The 23,403-nt window shown below is 40.7% G+C and overlaps 1 protein-coding gene across 1 annotated transcript in view; it reads left to right on the top strand.

Annotated features, from left to right (window-relative positions):
• Positions 1-23,403, top strand: part of CD2AP (CD2 associated protein) — an 89,624-nt gene that overhangs the window by 3,012 nt on the left and 63,209 nt on the right. Inside the window, exon 2 of the mRNA XM_055810753.1 lies at positions 20,263-20,423. Coding sequence (XP_055666728.1) covers positions 20,263-20,423 — 161 coding nt within the window. The remainder of the gene's footprint in view (positions 1-20,262; positions 20,424-23,403) is intronic.

Raw genomic sequence — 23,403 nt, 5'->3', positions numbered from 1 at the left:
GTCCAACTAATTTTTATATGGCTTTACAGCTAAAGAGTGAAGTATTCCAGCAACAGTTAATAAATTGCCACAGTGGTTCACTGAAACTTACTGGACTTCTGTCAGTATCTACTTCGCTATACGCATTTCTCCCCCCTTCCCCCCCCATCCCATCCCCTTTTTATTTCCAAAAATTTGTGCAAGTTTTGATTTGTGGTGCTGAGAAGTTAGTACATTTGAATTTCCTGGATTTTAGCTTTAGAAAGTTTTATAACTTTGGAATACTTTAAGAAGCCAGACATACTTTTTCATTGCTAACAGAATGAGTATAAATATACATAAATATATTTGTTTTACAGAAACTATTTAGTAAGTTTATTGGGCATTAAACTTGCATGACACCTTTTGCTTTCTTTACCTTCATGTTGGCAACAGAAAAAAATCTAGAAGGGTTTTGTAAGCAGGCTGAGTGCTTGTAACATAGTCACATGGACAGTGACAGATTGTTGCAGTATTGACTAGTAGTATTAGAATAACCAATCAAAACATTACTTCAAGGTTTGCTCTCTCCTTTGAGGAAAAAAACCCAACAAACCAGCCAAAACTAAACACACAACCCCACCCCCCCCACCCCCCCAAAAAAAAGAAATCACTCCAAACACCCCCCAAACATATGGGATAGGATAAATGAAGAGTCCTTCCACTACTATTATTCATAGTAAAATACTGAAGAATGAGTTATTGGAAGTAAAATTTTTTGCAACCCTTTTCTACTGGGGCACTTGATGATTGTAACGTTGACAGACCCATTGTATTTGTACTGGCAATGTTGAGCAAAGTGCTGTCTTATAGTTTTCTTTATTCTAGGCAAAACTATAAGGGAAGATGATGGAAAGTTGACCTCTGGAAGAGAGGTGCCTAAGCTACTGGGAAAACAAGTTACAGTAACTGAGAAGGGGTGGTGTGTACTGGGTTTGGGTTGAGGTGGAGGAGAAATCCCATCAAAAAGTGCTAGAGATTATGTCAGCTCAGCTTTTGCCTTTTCTGTTTTTCCAAGCATGTAAGAGCTGCTATGCTAAGTCTTGTCTTTGGGGCAGGTAGGAAGGAAGAGGATATGGAAAGCAGACAGGTCCATCGTGGAATGTTGTTTGTTTTTAAGTAAGACACATGGTCTGGCAATTAGTAATTGCTCAAAAGTGTTTGTAGTTTCACTGGACTTTTTTTATAGATGGGCATAGGCTATCAGGGACTTGTACAAAGGGGGGCAAAGAGGCTCTTGCTCTCCACAGCTACCTGTGGCAGTGAGAGTCCCTGTTTAGCATGAATGGGTGTGTGTGTAGGAAAGATGTCGTTTTCGCATGAGGCTTTTTCCCTAAAGCTGCTGCTCATTCTGCCTAATTCCTTTGTATTTTTGAGAAATGGTGGGTGATTGGTGGCTTCAGACTGAGAAGTCTCCCCACGTCTGCTTTCCTTGTGTGCCAGCCATTCTGGGTGCTGGTCACCTTTACTGGATGGTTATTTTAATTTTGATAGCACTTTCATCTTGTGGAGAGTTCTTGAGACTGTGTATATGTTATTCAAGACTTAACTCCATGCAGGAGTGTAATTATTTGCTGTCCTGGCTTCTTTTATTCTCCTATCGGTTCTTAGAGGTTCTGTTTCAGCTAGGTAGGGTCTTCCCTTTGGAGTCTCTTCACTTTCACTGGCTGCCTTCGCCCCGTTGTCTGCCTGTATTAGGCTTTTTTGTCCCTTAGTGATTTTTTTGTTGCATAAACACAGGAAGTGTGTGGTCAGGCATGCTGCACTGTCTGGGACTAAGCGAGGCGGCTGCCTGGGCTGTCCCGCTCTGGCTGTCATCGCTTTGCTCTTCCCCATCCATTTTGCTTCCTTAGGGGTGCTGTCACATGTGACTGCTGCTCTAGTATTTCCCTGACCCAGCTTCATAAAAGTGCTTTGCTAGGAAAGAGCAGCAATGAAAGTGCCTAAAGTGACTTAGGTCGTCTTGACAGATGTGGGTAAGTTGATCAGGTGAAATTTGTTACTAGTAGTTCTGGAATGTAGCAATTTCTAGCAGGTAGTCCAACCTGTGATTGCCCCCTGGGCACTTAAAACTTGTCTCTGGTCCACTACAAGGGGTTAGTCCTTTTCTTCTGTTCCTTTAAAGTCTGGTGATTTGATTATTTTTTATTTTTTTTTAAGCTGGCTTCCTAGATTTTGTGATGTAGTTAAATCAAACTTTTCCTTCTGACACTCTTCCTTTCCATGAATGTTGCTTTTCTCTTCTACTCTGAATTGTGAATTTGCTAACAATGTAAAATGTGCCCTCCTCACTGTGAAGGGGATGCTTGTGTCTTTGCTGTCCCGTATCTTCTTGGACGTGCAGTGATGAGAAATAGTTTTACATAACTTTGTCACTGTGATGGTGCGAGCGTAACCCTGCTTGCACATAGCCCTTGGCTGTCCTGTCAGAGTCCTAAATCAGACTGAAGGACAAGTCACAGTATGTGTCTGTCTGCCAGATGAGTTAAATCTTTCCACTTTTGGGGGTGATGTACACTGGAGAGAATATAATATGAGGTCATTTAGAATATGGAATTAACTTTTCTTAAAGGAATATGTATTGCCTATAGCACACTTAAAGTATTATTAGGCAGGGTTGCTTTCAGTGGAATAAATTAGAATCTAATATTTTGAATTATTAAAAAAACCCACCCTTTTCCTTTAATTTCAGCAATTTGGACAGTGCTGACTTGCGATGTTACAGGAGAGGGTTGCAGCTGGAGCTCTCTGCTGAAATCTGGAGAAAGAAGCAAGGATCTGTCTGCTTGTGTGGCTTAGTGCTGTAAAGTTTTGTAATTGTAAATTTGAGTTTAAATTTGACATTGTTAAACAAACTAAAAATTAATTTTATGACCTTTATTGCTTAAACCGGATAAAGTATTATTTTAAATTATTGAAATGGCTTAAGCTTATGCTGTTTCCTTAGCAGTATCTAAATTGTCACGAACATGATACTTTTTGGCAGTACAGGAATATGTAAATGTTTTTTCTTTTTCTTTTTTTTTTTTGCTTCCTTTGAATAGATTTTTGTGGATTTGAGTTACTAATGATTTTTATTTTAGTTTTAAGGAAGGCGGTTTTGCCCAAGATCCTGGAAACTTGCCTGATTTACCATTTAAAGAAGACTCTTAAGTCATTAGTTACTACTTCTTGGATAAAATTACGAAGTGGTCAGTCTTAGTCAAATGCTTTCGACTGTATAAGTAGCATGATCTTTGTAAGCTGGTGCTGAAACAAAATCTCATCCTTCACTTGCTTCTGGCTAGTGAGTATTGTCCTCTTCCCTTCCTTGTACAAGCTGAATCTTTTGAAACTTCCCTGTTTTTCTGGATTAGTTTTCAGCCAGGTTGGCTCTCTAGAAGCTGAGACTAAGCTCATGGTTGCAAAAAGTGAATGAAAGCAGGATGAGGATGCTATTTAAGAGTGGTGTCAGCTGCAGCACATTTAGAGCAGTTGTCAGAGTTGTGCCTGGTAGAAATTACTGTCTTCCAGTTTTAGCTCTTTGGTTCAATTGTGGATTTATTTGATTTATTTACCTGTTTGCCTTAATTCTGCTTAATATTTTTTATTTTCCAAGCTACATTGTTTCTTAATTTTTCAGGAAAGATACGAAAGAAGAACAATAGCAAATTTCTTGGGATGGTTCAAGTTACTTCCACTCAATGAATCTTTGGGACTGGGGAGAGAAAAGCCTCCCACTTTCACTGCTTGAAGAAATGAAACTGCTTAATTTCATAAAGGTTTCACGCTCTAGTAAAGGAGAATCATATCACTTGACTCTGGACTTGTAGCTTTAGTTATGAAAGGATTAGTTTTAAGGTTGCTTTGTGTGTAATTTCTGTTGTCCTGGAGTCATTCTGTGTGTGCAGTTTAACTCTGTGCTTCAGCGGAGATCTCTTTAAGCTGCTGCTGAACAAGGTAGAGCTTTGTGATGCTTCCTCCTGGCTTGCTATGGCCCTGGTGGTTGTGAGTCCGCAGTGTGAGCTGACAAGCTGGCTGGTGTGGAAGAAACTCATGTGCCAGGTTTGCCATTGTGTCAGCAAGCTGAGTGGCCTTATTCTGACTGCACAGTCATTAGTGCCTGTGCAAGAAAGTGGATGGGACTGTATTTCAGGAGCCAGGGAATGGAGAGTGTAGCCTGCAGTTACTTTGCACTTGATCCAAGCTGAAATTTCGTGAGTTTCTACTGAGTGTCTGTATTAATTGCTCTCCCTAAGTGTTCATGATCCAGCAAACCGATTATTTTATAGCTTTCTTGTTCCTGATCTTTAAAATGCTTTTTAAGGCCTTGTCATCCTCCCCATCCATTTTAAGCCAGCCAAGTGTCCTTTTTAAACTGTGTCTCTAACTTGCTTTCTTTTTGAAATGGGCTTAATAATGCCTTTAAAGAGAAAATAGTTCCTAAACAGCTAGAACTTATTATTTTGGTGGCTTTTTCTATTTCTGTGGATTTTGGTTTTGGTTGTACTCGGTGGTATGTATGTTTTGAGAAGACAGCTTACCGTAGGATGTAAAAAATAATATACCTCCGTCCTTCTATATTCTGATTTTCTGCAGTTGGGCTGGATGGTAATGTTCCCATCACTTATGCTTTTATGGAGTTTGGCTTATTTAGTACTGTCATAAATCAGTAAATGCAAGATCAACTAGAATAAGTCTGCCTAAAACTTAAGGGAAATTATATTGCTGTTTGCACTCATTTTAACATCTGAATGTTTCTGTCTGGGAAGTTACTGACTACTAGAACAAATTGCCAAGGGAAGTGCTAGATCCATCATTTCTCGATACGGTCAATCCCCTGGATGATGCCCCTATCAGTGCATTCTTTAGTCTTCCCTTTTGGCAGATTTAGTGATCATGTGTCCTTGGGATGATCTAGTTCAAGACACTGGCCAGGGTTGAATCCAGCTGGAAAAGAACCAGCTGGCTGATTTGGCAGCAAACTAAAACCGGCACACCCTGGAGCAGCAGAACTGTGGAAGCACAAGGGAAGAGGCAGCAGTATGGAAATGAACAGGGAGAGAGCGTGCAGGGTCACTACTTCATCCTCAGATTGTTGAAATCACTCTAAGAAACTCTATATTCTCTGTAAATGACTAAAGCAACTGTTCCTGAAAAGCAGAACCCATCTGTTTGGTTTCCTAACTGGTTAAGTCAAGAATATTCTTTTCTCCAGAGTTTTTTAGTACAAGACTTCAAATTTAGCTAGATTTGCAAGCTGCCTGGGAGTGTTGGCAGAGTTTCAGATGTTTGAAACCTCAGTGTCCCAGATAACACTTGTTTTTGTGTTCATCTGAGTTAGTGCTATTCTGAAGCCAGGTAAGATGAGATGCGGTTCTGAAATTGGGGCAGTGGAAGTGCTGAAGGGAGTAAGTCTTTTGTAGGCATGAGAACAAAACCATATACATTAATCCCATACTATCATGGGTATGGTAGATAAGGATCTTTCAGAAAAGTTATTGTAAACTGTGCTGTTTTGCTCATGAAAGTGCTTCATTTTTGTGACTCAAGTTGTGTGTGGTACAGAAAATATACCTTGCCCTTCAGCACTGGGAATGAGAGTTTGTGGAGTGGAAGACGATAGTTAAAACATTACATTAATATTTGCACATTATGAGAAGCCTAAGTATAATAGGATCTGCTTTTCCAGCATACCAGTTTCTGTGTAAGGATGGTGGTGAAGGGAAATTGGAAACTGTCTGGGGTTAAACCCTTTGCAGTTTGAGGAGAACTTGAAGACATTTCTTGTAACTGTGTGTGCTATAGGGTTGTATGTGAATTAACAGTGTGGTGGTTCTCAAGTGAAAGCACAGTTGAGAGTGCATAAAATTGCCTCCTAATTTTCGTGTGTTCATCATCTTACTAGATGCTTATTTTGTGGAAAGAGGGTTTCCTCTTTCAGTCTTAGTACTGTGTCCTTTCTGAGAGAGAATCATAAAATATATATATGGATTGCAAGGTAAATGGCATCTAATGAATAGGTAGCAGAAGAAAACCTGCCCTGGTAGATAACTAGGACCAGGAATCCTCAGGCTTGGTGAGTAGGAGATGAAATAAAGCTGTTTATGAAATATGAGATGTGCTGTCAATAGAATAAAACACAGCCTGCTATCTCCATGCAGCAAGAAAGCTGTTTCCTATCAAGACGAGAGTTTCTGGGTCTTGCTGTACACTGCTGCATCATGCTTTTGCAGTTCTGAGCAGTGGTTGAAGTGGTAAATCCTGAACTGTGTTTTTTAACAAGCTGAGGTTATATTGTTGATTTTTCTCTCCTCCTGATTTTTTTTTTTTTTAATGTGTGTGTAGTTGGGTCACCAGGGTTGTGGTTGGTAGTGGTGAAATATGTGGGGACAGTCAAAACTATTTCCTTAGTGTTTCTGAAATCCAAACTACTACTTCAGCTGAATGTGGTGAGAGCAGTGGAGGTGAGGGTTAGCTTTCTATGAACTTGCGTTTGGGTGCTTTGTCTCCTGACTGAAGTGACTGCTATCCCTTGCCCCAGACAGCTTTTCATAACCTCCCATAAGGCATCAGATCCCTCCTCAAATTCTTCAAATACCAATCATTCTGTGTTACTATCAATTAGCTCTGCAAGACACAGCACATGCTGTAGCTGCTTCCAAGCTGCATATTTGATGATTAGCCAGCCATCAGGTTATAAGAGCAAGAGTGTTTGGGCAGTGGTTTGGGTGCCTCAGTGCTGACTCGGGGGGTGGGGGGGGGGTGGGGGGAAAGTGCAGCTCTTATTTTTGGAATGCTACTCTTTTGGCATGTTTCAACCAAATAGCTGCACAGGGAAAGAATTATCAGGAGTGAAGCAGGATAGGCTGATAGTGGCTTGTGTGAGCCTGGTTTCTTCAAGTGCTCAAGGTGATGTTCCTATACCTAAAAAAACCTCCACAGTGAATGCAGTGGGGGATAGTTGATGTGCTGCAGCAGTACTGGGGGAATGGACTGACAGGAACCTCCTGCAGTTCCAAAAGGACAAATGCATAATCCACCATCTGAGAAAGAACCACCTCACTGTCTATCAGGTGGCATTAGCAGTATAGTAGCTACTAGGTCATGGGGAGTAGTTGTTCCCCACCATCTGGCACTCACAAGGGTGTCTCTAAAATATTGTTTCCAGTTTTGCTCATCCCTCCCCGCAGATGCAAGGAGGATGCTGACAGATGGGAGAGTTGAGCATGGTTAGGAGGCCAGTGCGTACAGTGTGCAGGAAGTTGGTCTAGCCTGGAGAAGATGAAGACATATTCTCCTTGGAGGCACAGTGAAAAAATGTGTGTCAGTGGCTGCAAGTTAGGACTAATGGTAATTCCTGTTGAATATAATGGAGGAAAAATTACTGTGGAATTGAATACCAGAAAAGGTGCCCAGGGTGCCTGTTTTATCTCCATCCTTTTTGAAAACTTCCAGAATTTAGTTGGACAATGCTTTGGTGACCTGATTTGACTTTGCGGTTAGCCTTGCTCTGACCAGTTTGCCGTAAGTGGTCCAGAGGTCCTTTGAAAACTTGTTTTTCTATGATCAGAAGTATTGCAAGCTACATCTGTTTAAATCGTGGTGTTAATAAGATATACTCTAAATCTGTCTAAATTCAGGTTACAAATGGATGTTTAAAGGACTCTATCTCCTAACTTTTAGAATATAATTGAGCTGTTGAAGCAGTTTTATCTCCTTTAAAAGTATCTGATTCAGATTGTAGAGTGCCCTTGAGCATTTGCCATTTTGACTGGCTTTTGTAAAAAAACTATTGCATAAGGATTTCTCTCTGTGCTTTTCAATCAACAGTTCAGTTTTTTATATTGACTAAAATGTCCGCAGTAAAAAGTAAATTAATTTTATTAATGCCATAATTAGAATGGACTGTCCTGACAGCATGAAGTCAGATAGGAACACTTGTTCCTCTTTTAATGCTAAGCATATTTTGTGGTTTTTGCAAGATCCCAATCTGGGACCATTCAGACTATTGCATCATGTCTGTTTTTAAAGATGAAGGGAACACTTTGTGCATGCTCCGAATGATGCTTTTAAGTTTCCATAAATTTATTTCAAAGCCAGATTCTTGCCATGTTTGCAGAAATACTAATTGTCATTCTGAATTAAATATGTGCCAAATTGTAGGCCATCTATCAAAGCATTTTTTCTTTTTCTTTTTTTTTTTTTTTTTTTTTTTAGGAGTGTGAAAAGAGTTTTCTTTTGGTTTAAACCCAGAAGGCTTTCAGACAGTTTCTTGTTTCTGTAAATCATGAATTCATAACCTGGAGCTATGATCATGCTGACCTTTTTTGCTAGAAGAGTCCTGAAAAAAATCTGCAGGAGGAGCTGAAGCTTTTGTAGTAATGTGGGGTCCTGATAGTGAAGGAGGAAAACTTCTATAAAATTTAAATACATTTTTTAAAAAATTTTTTTTTGGGGGGTACAGGGATAACTTTATAAAAAGAATTCTAAGATAAGCAACAGAGTCTTCCCCTTCAAATGTATTTTTGTGAGCTAATTATCAAGTGAAAGTTTTAAGGGAAAAACCTATACCCTGTGGTACTTTTACTGCTTATTTGGTGCTTTGAATTTGAACTAAATCTGAATGAGGTACGATTTTTTTTTTTTTTTTTTTTTTGTTCTTCAGAGCTTTTTGGCATGGCTTTATTTTAGCAGCTTTTGTAATTTGGTGTTTTGTGACTTACCTTGAATGTTGTGCCAAATAAATGTTACAAAATTAACTTAAGGGAAGGAACGGAGGAAGAGGTGTAAATCTATGTATGGAACAGTGTCTGAGTCATGACTTTAAAAAAAGCACACATTTTCTGAAGTACATTCCCTTGTACCCTCTCAGGTCCCTGGTTTTCTCTGCATATTAAATTAGTAGCAGCTTTTCACCTTTGCTTATGAAGACATGTGCTACCTTTTCTGCAGGTGTCACCTCTCATTTCCAGGCTGGTTTCTTGCAATGAGCTCTGCTCAGACTGAAGGAAACAGCAAAACATCACTTTGTGCTTAATGTAACTTGCCAGGTAAAACATTTTGACCTCTCCTGTCCTTACAAGGTGGTGTCAAATACTAGTGGTTTTACTCTAATACTTCCTATTTCAGTCTTGCTGTGAAGGGAGGAGTCTGTCAAGTCCTGCTCATAGAATTGAGGGGAGTAAATTAAATCCACAATTCTATCAGTTCTTAAGTTTGTGTATATCTTAAGGTAAGTATTTCTGATAATATTGGAGAAGACATGATTGGATTCTTCTTCTAGTGTAGGTTTAATATACCTGCAGTGAGAAATATATCACTAAGATGCTTTTTTTTCCCATCTGGTTGGTAATGATGACTTACCATCTACAGGATGCAGTTGGAATTGAGGGGATGTGTGCAGTGATTTGCTTTAGGGAAGTAAAAACTGACAAATGTTTAATTTAAAGTGTGTTCTATTGTACACAGTGGTAAGCACTAGAATGCACTCTAGAAAATTAGGGGAGCCTGGAGCAGGAAAATGAGCCATGTATGGTTTGCATCTTTAATGCTTCAGGGCAGGCTGCTGGGCAGGATTTCTGCTGTGCTGTTTAATTTCCTTCACAAAGTATCTTGCTAATTGTACTGGAGCCAGCTGGAGAAGCTGGTGTTTGAGATGGTTACTGTTGGAATGCAATGAGTTTCTCATTGCTTTAAACAGTTTGGGAGTAAAAGCATACATTTTTTTAGAGTTTTCAATTGTCCATTTCCTAATTATTTTAGCCATTCTTACTGGGCTGTAAAATTAGACATAATCTTTTATTAAAAATGTGTGGTGAGTCGTTTCTTGGAGAATGCATGATGGACTTGCCCAATCTAAAAATGCTGGGCAAATCCATGGCAGCTTCCAGATAGACCAGTTCTGTGCTGACAGGACCAAGACTTCTGGCTTTAGACCCTCTCATGGGTATACTGCTATTCTTGTTTTTATTTTTCTTTTTTTTTTTTTAGGATTGTTGCTCTAAGCAGAAAATGCTTGTGCTGGAATGGAGTGATGCAGCATAGAGCAACTTAGAAAAGAAGTAAGGAAAAACAGCAGATGCTGCAGGGTGGAAAGAAAAAGAAAAAAAGAAAAAAAATGAAACTTTACTCAAATCATGTTATCACTGACTTTGAAAGTGACTGGAGCTGGCTTCGGACCGTACTGTCTGAGAGTTCATGACTTTGATGTCAGAGGCATAGCAGCGAGAAGTATTTTTGGGAGAAGTGTTCAGTGGCTGAAATGAATTTGTTTGGTCAACTTTGGCACAGAGTTGCCTGTCAGCTGTAGATATGTAAAATTGGAAGTTTGAGAAACTTAATGAGGTATCCAACAGATCGCAAGGATTCTGTGAAAGTGAGATGTCTCTGAAAGAGAACATGCTAAAACCAGTTACTGATAAATTCTTTTATTTGTATGATGTATCTAACACCTAGGTAAAATCTCATTAAAGATTTTTGTGTCTGAATTACAGAATGGTTTGGGTTGGAAGGGACCTCCAAAGATCATCTAGTCCCAACCTCTACTGCCATGGGCAGGGATACCTTCTGCTACAGCAGGTTGCTCAAAGCCCTGTCCAGCCTGGCCTTGAACACTTCTAACGATGGGACATCCACAGCTTCTCTGGGCAACCTGTCCCAGTGTCTCACCTCCCTTACCATAAAGAATTTCTTCCTTATGTCCAGTCTAAACCTACCCTTTTTCAGTTTAAAACTGTTGCCTCTTGTCCTGTCACTACAGGCCCTAGTAAAAAGTCTGTCCCCACCTCTTTTATAAGCCCCCTTTATATACTGAAATAAGTAAGGTCTCCATTATCATTAGAAAGCATAAAATGTGGTGGGACCCCATATTTCAGGAAAATAACACTGCTTTTTATTCCAGCTTGTTCATTCCCCTCTTCCAGCGGAAACCTTTTTTTTTTCCTTGAAGCTCATAGTATTTGATCAAAATAGGAAGCTGACAGTGTCTGAGCTGCTGGTGCTGAAGTCTGGGCAAGCAGATGCCCAAATGAGATACTGGATATTGTGAGACTGAAATGATATGTTTGAAAGCTGTTTTGTTTCTGCCCCACCCCATGTGTGTGTGTGTTCTGATTTGATTATTTTTTTCCTAAAACTGTCTTTTATAACAGTTGAAAATACCTTTACTGTAAGCACAGGAGAGTACTTGCTAAGTTTCTAACTGATGTTCTAAACCGTAACATATATCTAGGACCTTTTTGGTGGTAACTTGTGGTAGAAAAGATACACTCTATTCCAGAGGAATGATATGTTTTCTTGATAACCAGCACTATGGTCTTTGATTGGAAAGACTTTGATTTTTAAATTCCCTTCTAAAAATATTTTTTTAAAAATTTGTTAGAGGAAGAGGGGCTAGGGCTGGAAGACTGAGCTGCTGCAGCACAGCACTGCCTGAATGCGAACTCAGGTGGGTATGGTGCTCCATCTGATCAGCTCTTCCGCTGGGGAAGCAGAAAGGCAGCTTGTTGGAAATTTGGCCTGACTCTGTGGCATAGTGGCTGATTGACATCGCTCATCTAATGCTTCATCAAATCTGATGAGCCTTCTGAGATGTCGGGTGTGTTGGCATGAGTATGAAGGTTGTTGCTTCAAATGGAGCAAATCCTGTTGAGCTCCAAATTGAGTCCCTGCTGTGTGGCAGCAGGGTGTGTTTGGTGCTCCCAGAGTCTGGGTAGACACAGCTGAGCTGGTTTTGTGTAGAATCAGCTTGGGTCCAACAATGTGTGTTTTGTTTATATTGAAGGCGTCTTTAGTGCTTGAAAGCAGTGTGTGTTTGCCCAGCACCTGAGCTAATACATTCTACAGACTTAGGTTCTCTGTCTTTGGAATAATGAGCATATAGCAAAGTGGGAGTTAACTGCATATGCTTAAAAGAGAAAGTACATAAAATGGCGTGAAAATCTTTCAGTTTCATTGGCATTATGTTGTTTTATTCTAAACTAATGAAAGAATCTTGATGGCGCAGGGCACTTTGCTGAAAACAAGTCTTTAAGTCAATATTTGAATATATGAGATCAGCAGTATCTTAAACTGCCGAGTAAACTCCTCAGCCACATCCCTTCCTTGTGGCAACAGAAGTTCGCTTGGCTGGCATATAGGAAATAAAAGCTGCAGGAGCAGGAAGCAGTGTGGCTGCTGTGGTACAGGGGTGTTTATTAGGATTGGAGCTGGCATGACTGGTATGGCTCACATGGGAGCAGGCACAGGTAGAAAGGGCTCTGCCGTGTGTCACTGTTGTTTCTGAGGCCATGCAGGAGGTGTCTGACCTCCTTTTGAGCTACTGTGAAGGCAGAACATCTTGTGATGCTTGATGCTTTCAGAAGCCCTCGTTATGCAACTGTTTTGCAAGTCCTCCACATGGAGCATGAGTGTGATGGCTCTGCGTGGCTCAGCTTGGTTAAGTGTCTGCTGTTCTGTATAGTGTCACTTTGAAACCGTTGACTTATTGAAGGCTGTGGTGAACTCTGCTGTAAAATACTACACGTGTAGACTACATGGTCTCCATTAGTTAAATACTCTTTCCTTGTCCAGCTTCTTAATAGCTTGGAACTGCATCCCTACCAACAGTGTTGACATGAATCCAGCGGCCTCATGTTGTTTATGCGTTGTGTTAGGATGTGGTTTTGTGGCAGGTTTTGTCTATGTGCAAAGCAGCATGTAGTGAGGGGCAATGTGATTGGATCCGTAGTGGGAAACTGCTGGTGTTAGGCATCTGACATTCATACTGCATGTTTTGGATGTTTTTATATCATCATGGTCCTAGTCTCATCCCATGGATTTAATGCCTGTTAAAGATTAGCATGCATTAAGGGTGTTGTTTGGCTGTATATCTTTGATTTAGTTTCAGTGAAAAGAAATCCAGATTACTTGCTGTGAGACTGCTGGTCCACACTGAACTGAAGCACGTTAAATGAGGATGGTTTGGGGAGCTTCACCAAGAAGCATGCTCCTGATCTGGACTGTAACAATCGTGTAGATGTTGGATTTGACTCAGTCCTGCGCGTCTGGCCCTGCTGTGAGCCATCTTAGGGAGATAAACTTGAAGGTAGTTGGCACTTCATAGTTTTTTCTCAGGCTGTTTTCCTTGCCTGATTCACCAGCAGTATAAATAAACACTAGTTCCAGGTGCAGAGCAGGGAGGAGGGACCATGTGAATGCAAACAGAAGAGAAGATGGGTTCACAGCACCCTTGGGTTAAGATGTCTTGGAAGTACAGCTTTGCAGGTTTCCCAGTTTCCATTGATGATATAGCTGTGTTTGGCACCATGAGAAGGAAAGTAGGAAATCCTGTATGTTTCCATCTGTTCCCGATTCAGTCCCTAGGCTGCTTCTCATGCTGATGACTATTGGAACGTGAAAGGAAGGGAAGTATCTTTTTGCACAAGACCGGTGGTCGGATTGGTTTCCCCAGTAGTGGGAAATGTGAGATACTTCCTTACTCAGTGTGAGGAAGACCAAACCCACATCTGTACCCCAAAAGAATACTTAGATCTTTGGGGAACTGATTATTATGGTCATGGTGGTTCATTGTGTAAACAGGAGAGCGAGTCATGAGAGCAGATGCAGAGCGCAGAAGGAGTCTGGCTGCAAAGAAGTGGAGGCTCTTGACTAGGAGGGATTTGTCTTTGGTTGCCAAACCCTGATGCTCACCTTGTGTGTATGTCTTACCAGGAAAGCTTCGTAGGACAAACCTCATACAGTTTTTGAAGCAGGGGCTAGAATTTTAAGGGCAATGGGCAGTCCACCGGGTCTCTTTAGCTGAGCATATGAGTTGTCATCAGTGACTCAAGTCAGGGTAACAGGGAATTTTGTGGTGTTGAAGCAGAAAAAAGATAATTCTTATAACCACTACTTACATTTAGAACTTAGGGACGTGTTTTCATTGTTCAGCATTTAAACATCTGAACTACTTTTTCAGTGTTAAGGTCTATTTTCAGTGGCCAAAGATAAACTGTGGTATTGCTATTAAAACAGCTGGAACTCTTGTATCTAACATTGTAGGAATGTTTCTGTGGGAGAGCAATTGGGAGAAGCTTTCTACTTCAGTCTAACACCCGGTTTTGAGATAATTGTGAAGAAAAGTATCATAGCTAAAAGGATAAGATTGTGTCTTCTGTCGTCTTTTGTCTCTAGTGTAAGCTTGCTGTCTGCTATAAAAATAAATGCCTTTGTTACTCTGTGTATGTGTATTCATAAATAATAACATAAATGTTAACTTGGTTTTATAGGTGACTAAATTTTGGTGGTTTTTTTTGTGATGTACAAGTGGAAATAACTACTAGTAAAGTTTGGTTTAGGCATCTAGCAACTGTCTGTTGTTATAAATTGGAAAAGCAAAATCTCAGTTTCTAGTGTAACTGCAGTTCTGCTGGCACGATAAATCTGGAGACTACACAACTTTCCAGGGTTCCTGTTCCAATAAATGACTGAATCTGAACTGACCTAAAACCTGCCTGAAGAGACCTTTACAGGGCATGACATGCAACCCAAATTCTTCGTGCTGCTCGATGTTGGACTCTGTCCCTCCAGGTCTGCAGCAAGTTTCAGCAAGGCTTCCTGAATAGCTTGGAAGTTATATGCAAGGATTTCAGTTATCCACAAATGTGTTTGGTGGTTTTGTTTGTTTGTTTGGTGGGTTTTTTTTCATTTTATAAGCTATTACATGTGTTTTTAATGGGATTTATTTTATATCTGCTTTGTGTCTTTTCCTGGCTACTACAGAAAGGACACTGGATTCTGACAATACTGTAATGTCTTAAAGTACTAAGAATGTGGAATTTTGCTCTTTGCTGGACAAATGTCTGACACTTGGTTATTTCTGTTGAAGACAGTCATGCTAGGATTTCAGTGCGTTTTCCATTATTTTCCTTCATTTATTTTTGGATTTTGTTTGTTTTGGACGCTTTTTTTTTTATAGGGCTCCCAGAGGGCCCTAGTTACCTATAATAGCGAACCTCAGAGAGAATCTGGGTAGTTGAAGACTTCCTTTGTTTAAAATCAGTGAAGATGGATGTTATGCAGCCATGCTTATCGGGAGGCTTGCCTTCTGCTTTGGCACTGGGATGCATAAGTTTTGGAGAAGTGGAGAGTCCACCTGTGCCAGCAGTGACTGAATGCCTTGTGCAGGCAGCATTGCTATGTTGGCTAACAGCATGAGCAATTCTGTCAAAGAGGCAGTGTTAGAGAGGACACTTTCGTCTTTGATACAGGGAGCAACGTAGTCTGTAGTTGATGACGCTGACTAGCTTTGACATGTTTGGCCCGTTTCATTGTTTCATTAGTCAGATTGTCATCTTACTTGAAACCAAGAGCTGAATAGACCACTCTCATAAAGTCTGCTATAATCACCTTTCCCCCAAGGATGTCCTGTCAATATTTTTTTACTAAGCGCTTTGATTTAATTGATCCCCTGCCCCTGAAAATTGGTCATAACCTTCAAAAAGCACTGTCTAGGAAGTTGGCTATGTTGGAAGGCTGTCATGGCTGGATGACAGAAAGTGGCCACCTAAGGTATATCTTTTTGGCTCAAGTCAGTCACAGGATGGCTGAGGCTGGAAGGCACCTTTGGAGATCATCTAGTCCAGCCCGCATGCTGAGAGCAGGGTCAGCTACAGCAGGTTGCTCAGCACCGTAGAATCGTTTAGGTTGGGAAGGGTCTTCAAGATCATCTAGTCCAACTGTTAACTGAAGACAGCTCTTTGTATCTCATTACTGATGCAGAACAGAGGTATTCTTGGATTATCACTAACAAATTTCAAAAATTCAATTACGACTAAAATGGAATGGCAGTGTCCAGTTGTTTTTTGGGCATCTTTAAGGAGACTGCACAGCCACTCAGAACAAACTGTTCCATTGTTTGATCCGTCTTGCAGTGTGTGTGTATATGTACATGCATATATATATATATGTTGAAGAAGAATTTGTTCTGTTTCAGTTTGTGCCTGCTGCCTCGTGCTTTCGTTGGGCACTGCTTGATCTTCTGCATGCACGCATCAATAAGGTCTCCTCCAGCCTTCTCCCAGCTCTTTCAGCCTTTGCTCATATGAAGGTACATATGAACATACCAGTTATCTTTGTGGCCCTTGGCTGGGCTCTCCAGTATGTTCGTGTCTGTCTTGTACCGGGGAGCCCAGAACAGGGCCCAGCACTCCAGATGGGTCTCACCAGTGCTCAGCAGAGGGGGAGGATCACCTCCCTTGACCTGATGGCAGTACTCCTAATGCAGCCCAGGATGCTGTTAGCCGCCTTTTGCTGCAAGGGTACTTTGCTGGCTCTTGTGAATTTAGTGTCCACCACGTCCTACTCTGCCAAGCTGCTTTCCAACCAAGCAGGCTACAGCCTGTACTGGTACAGGGGTTTGTTCCTCCCCAGGGGCAGGGCTTGGCATTTGCCTTTGAACTTCATGAGGTTCCTGTTGGTCCATTCCCTCAGCCTGTTGAGGTCGCTCTGAATAGCAGCACATCAGTGTGGTCTGTAAGCCACTCCTCGTAGTTTTGCATCATCTGCAGATTGCTAAGGGTGCATTCAGTTCCAGGTCATTAATAAAGATATTGGAACAACTGAGCATTGATTCCTGGGGCACACCACTGGTGATTCTCCTCCAGCAGTTGTCATTGATACAACCTTTCGAGCCTGGCATTTTGGACGGTTTTCAGTCCACTTCACTTTATACTCATCTGGCCTGTACTCCATCCGTTTGTGTATGAGGATGTTATGGGAGACGGTGTACCTTAGTACTTCACGGCATGATGGGAGAGCAATTTCATTGTGAAAGGCTGTCAGGTTGGTCAGGCATAATTTCCTCTTCATACATCTTTGCTGATTCCCACTATTGTCACCCCAGTGCTCTTGGCACCGACTCATCTGCCTCTGACACTTCATTGAACAGTTTCCAGCCCCTTGACTGCTACCAGGGCAGTAAACATAGTCCTATGTTTTTAGATCTATTCTGTCAATTCTCAGTCTGTTAAAATTTATTTTCTGTAATACCCTAATCAACCTGACTGATTTGGCTTGTCATTTTTTTGTTTGTTTCCCTCTTTCCTTGGTTGGAAGCATGTGCCAGGTGCTGTCTTGTTTTGGCAAGAATTCAAATAAAACCCCTAGTTTGCTACTTATTGGTTAGAGATCTAGGATAAAGACAGCTTCTTTGCACACAGTGTAGGAGGTGGTTTGTGATGGCCCATGCTGCCTGTGAAAACTCAGAAAAAATGTTGTTTCCCTCTTGGGTGAACTTTGGTCCTGCTGGATGTGCAAGAAAAGCATAGTTAACCTCACAGTGTTTGTGCTGAAGCTCAAGAAGACTTTTTCTTCCAACACTCGGTCATTACGGATTTTTAAGCTAAAATTGATTTGAGTTGGGTTTGAAATTGAGAAAGCTGTGTAAAAAGCAGAGGGGAGGCAAGATAGATGGTTTTGATAGTTTGTGTTTTTGTGATGTTCTGATGCACCTTCTACCAGTTGGGACTAGTTTCTGACTCTTTTGACCAGCTCGTATTACTGCAGTCCAACTTAACTGCTGACTGATTTTAGTATCATATCTGTTCTTCAGTAAAGCTTTTAAGTGAGAACTTGAGAATCTTCCAGAAGCATTCAGAACTACTTCAGGCATTAAGTATAATCCATGGACTGACATGAGTCTTAATTACTGTTATTATAAGGAGTTGTGATTCCTTAAAAACATCTTCTGTCATCACTGGACACTAGTTTTGCTTGGGTAAATATACTTGAAAACCTTTCAGAGGCTTATTTAGTCTGGACTGTTCTGGTAGTAGAATAGTTTCTTGCCCATCACACTGCCATCCAGATTACCCGATTGGTTCATCTAGGCTACTTGCTAATGTTGAAAAGGAAAAGTGGTAAGTGTTCCTGTTGAGGACCACATAGTAATGAGGTGTGTAGCGTCCTCCTGTTTCTGTGTCATCACGTGACTCCTCTAGCTTTACAGGTGAGACAGCACAGTTTGGATCTGTTCTGTGTATGTATCCTTGGGAGTGAGGGTGAAATTGAATATTGCTGACAAATACAGAAGGAAATTCAGCACCTAAATGTCAAACATAAAAAGCTGATGTTCGTACATTGCTATTTGTCTTTGGAACAGAGACACATGGATGACGACTAGGAGGTTCTTGAGATCCTCCTTTTGGTTGTTGCCATGACAGAGTCCATGTTTTACAGTCTGGAAAGGTTACCAAAATGAATGTGCTGTGCTGTGCATTTCAAGCACAAATATGGAAATGTTCCCCCAAGGAAATAAAGAAGCTTTCAAAATAATTGTTATGTTGACATAATGTGAGTATGATTGCCTACTACTTCTGTGGAAAAAGGACCAGGTGTTTGGCAGTTGCAGTCATATTCTGCAATGCTGGAAGCATTTACTATGACTGATACAGTGTTCTGATCCATTTTCCATGTTTAACTTCATAAAACTGTCCTATAGTGCGTATATTGAAATATAATATCTGCTAATGTGCTTAAAAACAGAGTTTATCATGAGAGAAATATGTAACATCGATATTTCTTACATTTTTATGCATTTGTAGGTTTCCAGCATGGTTGAGTTGGGTGGAAGATGACATTTTCATTTCCAGGCTGTAGGTGATGAATGGCTGTTGTTTTTATGTTCTGTGGCTGCCAGAATTTCCTATCTGTTGGGCAATATTTCATGTCATCCACTCAAAAGACAATTCAGTGCTGAAGCAAGACAAAATTGCTATGGTGGCTGCAGGCAGTAGTCTGGAAATAGGATACTTTAAAGCAAGCTTAGAGAATACGTTTGACAAAAAATAAATGTATACAGTATGAAAAGTGTGTTAAGAGTTGTAGTGTGTGTATCATGAGCAGACAACTCTATTGATGACTTCTGTTCATAATGAAGAAAACAAATTTTCTTTCTTAAAGTAAAAAAAGCAAAACTAAATCTTCATATTTATATTCGACTGGTTCCTTTGTTAATGGGTATATTCTGAAAATCATGTAGTTCTGTTTTTTACCAAAGGTTTTCTGATTTAATCTCTAGGCAGCAGAGGGATAAAGATGCGTTACAACATGCGTGCAGCAGCACTTCTGATCAAAACTGTCCACAGATCAGAATTCTATATTGATTTAATAAGTTCATTACCAGGAAATACTTTCTTCCATTTGATTCCTTAATTTGTGAATTAATTGTTCAATATTATTACGTACTGATAGAATAAAGAATGACCTGGGGGAAAAAACCACTTTCACAGCCATTCAGGATTTCTGTCTTTTAACCCTGTTGTACTCTCGCCTTTGCATGTGTCTGTTGTGATCCGCAGAAGAGAAGGTGTGAGAGCAGTGTTACATTTGGTAGTGCCTGAGTATCCTGACTGGATTTGAGTGAGAGGGAAGATTATTTGATTGCTGCAGGTTTGTGGAAATTTCTGGCATAAACAGAATTTCCTGATGAACAAATCGGCCTTTATTGCCAAACAGGCCTTAAGCTCTCAGTAAGCAACTCTAGTGGATCTTGTGCAACAGATGGACAAGTATGTAAATACATTGCTATACTCCTCTGGGTAAACTTATTTATATCAAAATTAAAACTTGCTTGCTGCTGCTTCTTCAAGTAAACCCAGATGAATCTGAAGGATTGTGTCTTTTTCATGTCTGGGAATTTTATTTGTATGATATTGTTAATTGTACACCTTCTGGCTATATTACATTTCTTGCATGAAACCTATGAAAATATTTGTGTGCCGCAATCAATTTTTTGCAGGTAAAATAGCAGATGCAAGTATGTGAATTAGCAAAGCATTGCATGTGCATGCTGCACATGCACAATTCGAGCCTTTCTCCCTCCTTGGCCCTAAATATGTATTGAGTAAGAAACTCTTGCCCTGTGAGCACTGATTCATGGTTGGTAAATCTTCAGTTGGGACTTTGCGGGGCCAGGGGGACCCACTGCCTGCAATCCTTTCCACCACACATACACAAAAACCTACCTACCACCACCAAAATATGACCTGGTGTCATATTCCTAAATTTACTTTAATAGGTGACTGTCCAGTTTTTTCCCTCTCCCCAAGATGGTTGGGAGCACTACAGCTCACAAATGAGCATTGCTGTAAGGGAAATGCTTGTTCTTAGCATTTGTCGTTGGGTCTGCCTTTTTTGTGTGTGCATGGCTTTCAAGTTGTGTTTCCACATCTGATTTGCATTCACTGTGGTGTGTTTCTCTTTTTTTTTTTTTTTTTTTTTTAGTGGACTATATTGTGGAATATGATTATGATGCAGTACATGATGATGAGTTAACGATTCGAGTTGGGGAGATCATCAGGAATGTGAAAAAACTGGAAGAAGAAGGATGGTTAGAAGGGGAGCTAAATGGCAGAAGGGGCATGTTCCCTGACAATTTTGTGAAGGTGAGTTTTCTGCGCTGACTTTGTTTTACTGTGATTATACAGCAGGCTAGTTATTAGTGAAATGGTTATAATACGTATCAGTTGTATTTGTAACAAGATGGGTTTTTTTGAACTGGAAGACCTTTTAGATGATTACATCTTTTTTATGGTGTTCTTGAAGGCCTTTTTTGTTTAAGTTCTGCTGCCTGTTCTTACTCACTTAAGCATTTCTTTTGGTCTGTACCCTTGTGCTGTATGTGCTGTCTCCCTCCTACTGCTGGAGTGCACTAACAGTTGTCTGTAGCCATGGTTACCTGCTTTAGTTTTTTAATCAATTCACCTCACTAAAACCATAAAAAAACCCCAAACCTGCCCCTACAGAAGACATCAAGTCATGAGGGAATTGGGAAAGTGGGGCTGCAGCTCAGCTATAATGAAAAACTACATCCTTAAGCTGTGGTTGTGTGGGTGCTTCAGCCTGGATTTAAGCTGCTTTGTTTGAAGGAGCTATTCTGCTCTACCCTGGAGTTTCCACTGCTGGCTCTGCCTTTTTTTGTGACCATGCAAAGGGACAGGGCAGGGAACATGTCCAGCTGAAAGGTAACTGTGCACTCAGGTTGACTATCAGCTTGTTTGGTTTCCTGACCAGGATCTGCATTAGTCAGCAGCAAGTAACTGAAACCTTCCAGGTGTATGGTAAGTGTTCCACTGGGTGCAGTGCTGTCATGTCTTTGGGTTAGTCATCATCTTTCTATAAAATGATCCTCTTCTCTGGGATCTCTGTCTCGCTCAGTGCTGAATGACTGACTTGTGGTGGTTGTCTGTTGTTGTGAGATGCTGCTTCTCAAACCTTTTATTTAACCTTCCATGTTTATTTTGTTTGTGTCCTAATTTAAATTGAAGTTCTTGTTTGCACCTTCCACATTTTTCCTATTTTCTGACTAATATCAAGTATGAACCTATTTATTAGTTAAAATGAAGAAATCTGCAAAGCAGCTAGGTGTGCTATTCCATGTGTAACTTCTGAAATTCAGAGTCTGAGTCATCTGAGCTGCAGATACTTTATCATGTAAACTACGCAGATTTTATGGAGATGTTATGCTTTGCTGCTTTATGCTTTCTAGCCTTTTTAGTAACTTCCAGGGATTGCTTAGTGTGACTTCCGTAAATTATAATCAAAGAGAATTTATATATTCCTGTCTCTTTTCAAGCGAAATTAATCATTTGCGAAACAGAATTATCTAATGTATCTTACTGTGATATTTTCACATTGCTAAACCTACGGGGAAATTTGTCCAGTGCTATAAACACTTCTTTACACTAGCTTAATTACATTTGATAATTTTTTTGTTCGTCTTACTGAAAAAGCAAGATTACTTATTTTTGATTTACTGCGGAGGGATTTAAGTATCTACCTTTTAAAACTTATGCGAATAATCCATTTGTTCTTAGAGTATTTTACCAAGGAAAAGTTTGTACGAATGCCTCTCGCTTGTCTAATATTTTTAAGTTGTTTGTATTTTAGTTCAGAATCTGGTTTGGGTCCTGTATAAACAGCAGTTTAAGTGTTTTTTTGATGATGACTGTGTTGATGGTGGTGATGATAATTGGTGCTCAAGTGCCATATAGAAAGAAAGGTTCAGACACGGCTCATCTCTGGTTCTTGCGTCATCAAAACTGCCTTTCCTGCCTTTCTGCTGAACAGCGGAGAGGGGCCAGATGTGGCTAGTTTCTATGTTAAGTACTAAACTTGGTCAGATGTTTTCTTGCCCTTCTGCAGCTGTGGCTTTTATAAACTTTGGTTTAAATTGTTTTCATTCTGAAAAATCTTTATGCATCTCAGCTCCAGGTATTTTTAACTATACAGCTTTTCAGTATGTGTGTGGCATGGTTGGATTCCTGAATTACAGGGGACAGTCAGTTTTCTAGAAGGTGTGGGGCTTTTGAGAAGTGGAAAGGGAGTTGTGTGAAAGAAGACTACGTCTTTGGTTTCATGACAACAGGATAGCTTGCTGCCTTGGTGCTGGAGTTGAGTGTGGTTAGGAGGCTGATCTTGGGAACTTTTGCTCTTGAAGATGGCGTGCATAGACTGGAAGACTGTCATGCAGTGATGAGATGATGGGAAAACATTGTTAGGGAAGTGAAAGTCATGGTTTTCTTCATGACCGATTTGATTGTCATTTCTTAAAAGTTAGTTTACAGGTAGTGATAATTTGAGAAGCTATGTCTGGGAAAGCTGTTGCAGAGAAGTGGGGGTTTTCAGCCTCCCTCTCCAAACTGTTCTCATTTGCTGCTGCAGTAGGTTGTTAGTGCTACTATGACCGGACTGCTGCAAATACTAAGCCTCAGCAACTAAACTTACATGCTCCAGCTTGGCCTGGTGCAATGTTAACACTTGCAAGGTGTGGGTGAACTGCAGGAGGGAGGTGGGCAGAAGCTGAAGCAGGGTTATACTTTGGCCCTGTGAACAGGGCAAGTCCCTTGAGAAATGGATTTACTCATTTGCTGCCTTGTGCAGTAGCTCACCACTACCAGGTGGTGGTGGCCTCCATGTCCTCTAAGCTTTTTATAGTAATGGGCTCCTGTAAGGTGGCGTAGGGTTGAGAGTAGAGAAGTGTAGCAAGTTGATTAGGTGGGGTAATGACAAGGAGGATGCTGAAGAGGGACAAATACTGCTACTTCTCGTGACCCACACAAAAGGGAAAGGAGGCTGAAGGTCTGAAAGATGCAGTGGGGAAAAACAGTTGGAAGGATGCTAAGCTGGGAGGACTGGGTGGACCTTGGGTGTATGAGGTGGATCTCCCAGGTCAGGACAGTCGGCATGTGACCAGAGAGAGCATGTAACTGTGGGCAGGACCAAGGGTTGCACCAAGTTTTACGCATTTGGATGCAAAATTCTGGGACCAGACTTGAATATTTATTTCTTCATGAGAGGATCTTCTTATTCTTCTGTTATGAGTGTAATTCCATGCATTACATGGGGATCTGGCCTGAACTCATG

This window comes from Falco peregrinus, chromosome 7 (genome assembly GCF_023634155.1).
Source record: "Falco peregrinus isolate bFalPer1 chromosome 7, bFalPer1.pri, whole genome shotgun sequence".
In the NCBI taxonomy this organism is placed as follows: Eukaryota; Metazoa; Chordata; class Aves; order Falconiformes; family Falconidae; genus Falco; species Falco peregrinus.
The sequence above is the reverse complement of the archived record's forward strand: the minus strand, read 5'-3'. Positions and strand labels throughout refer to the sequence as shown.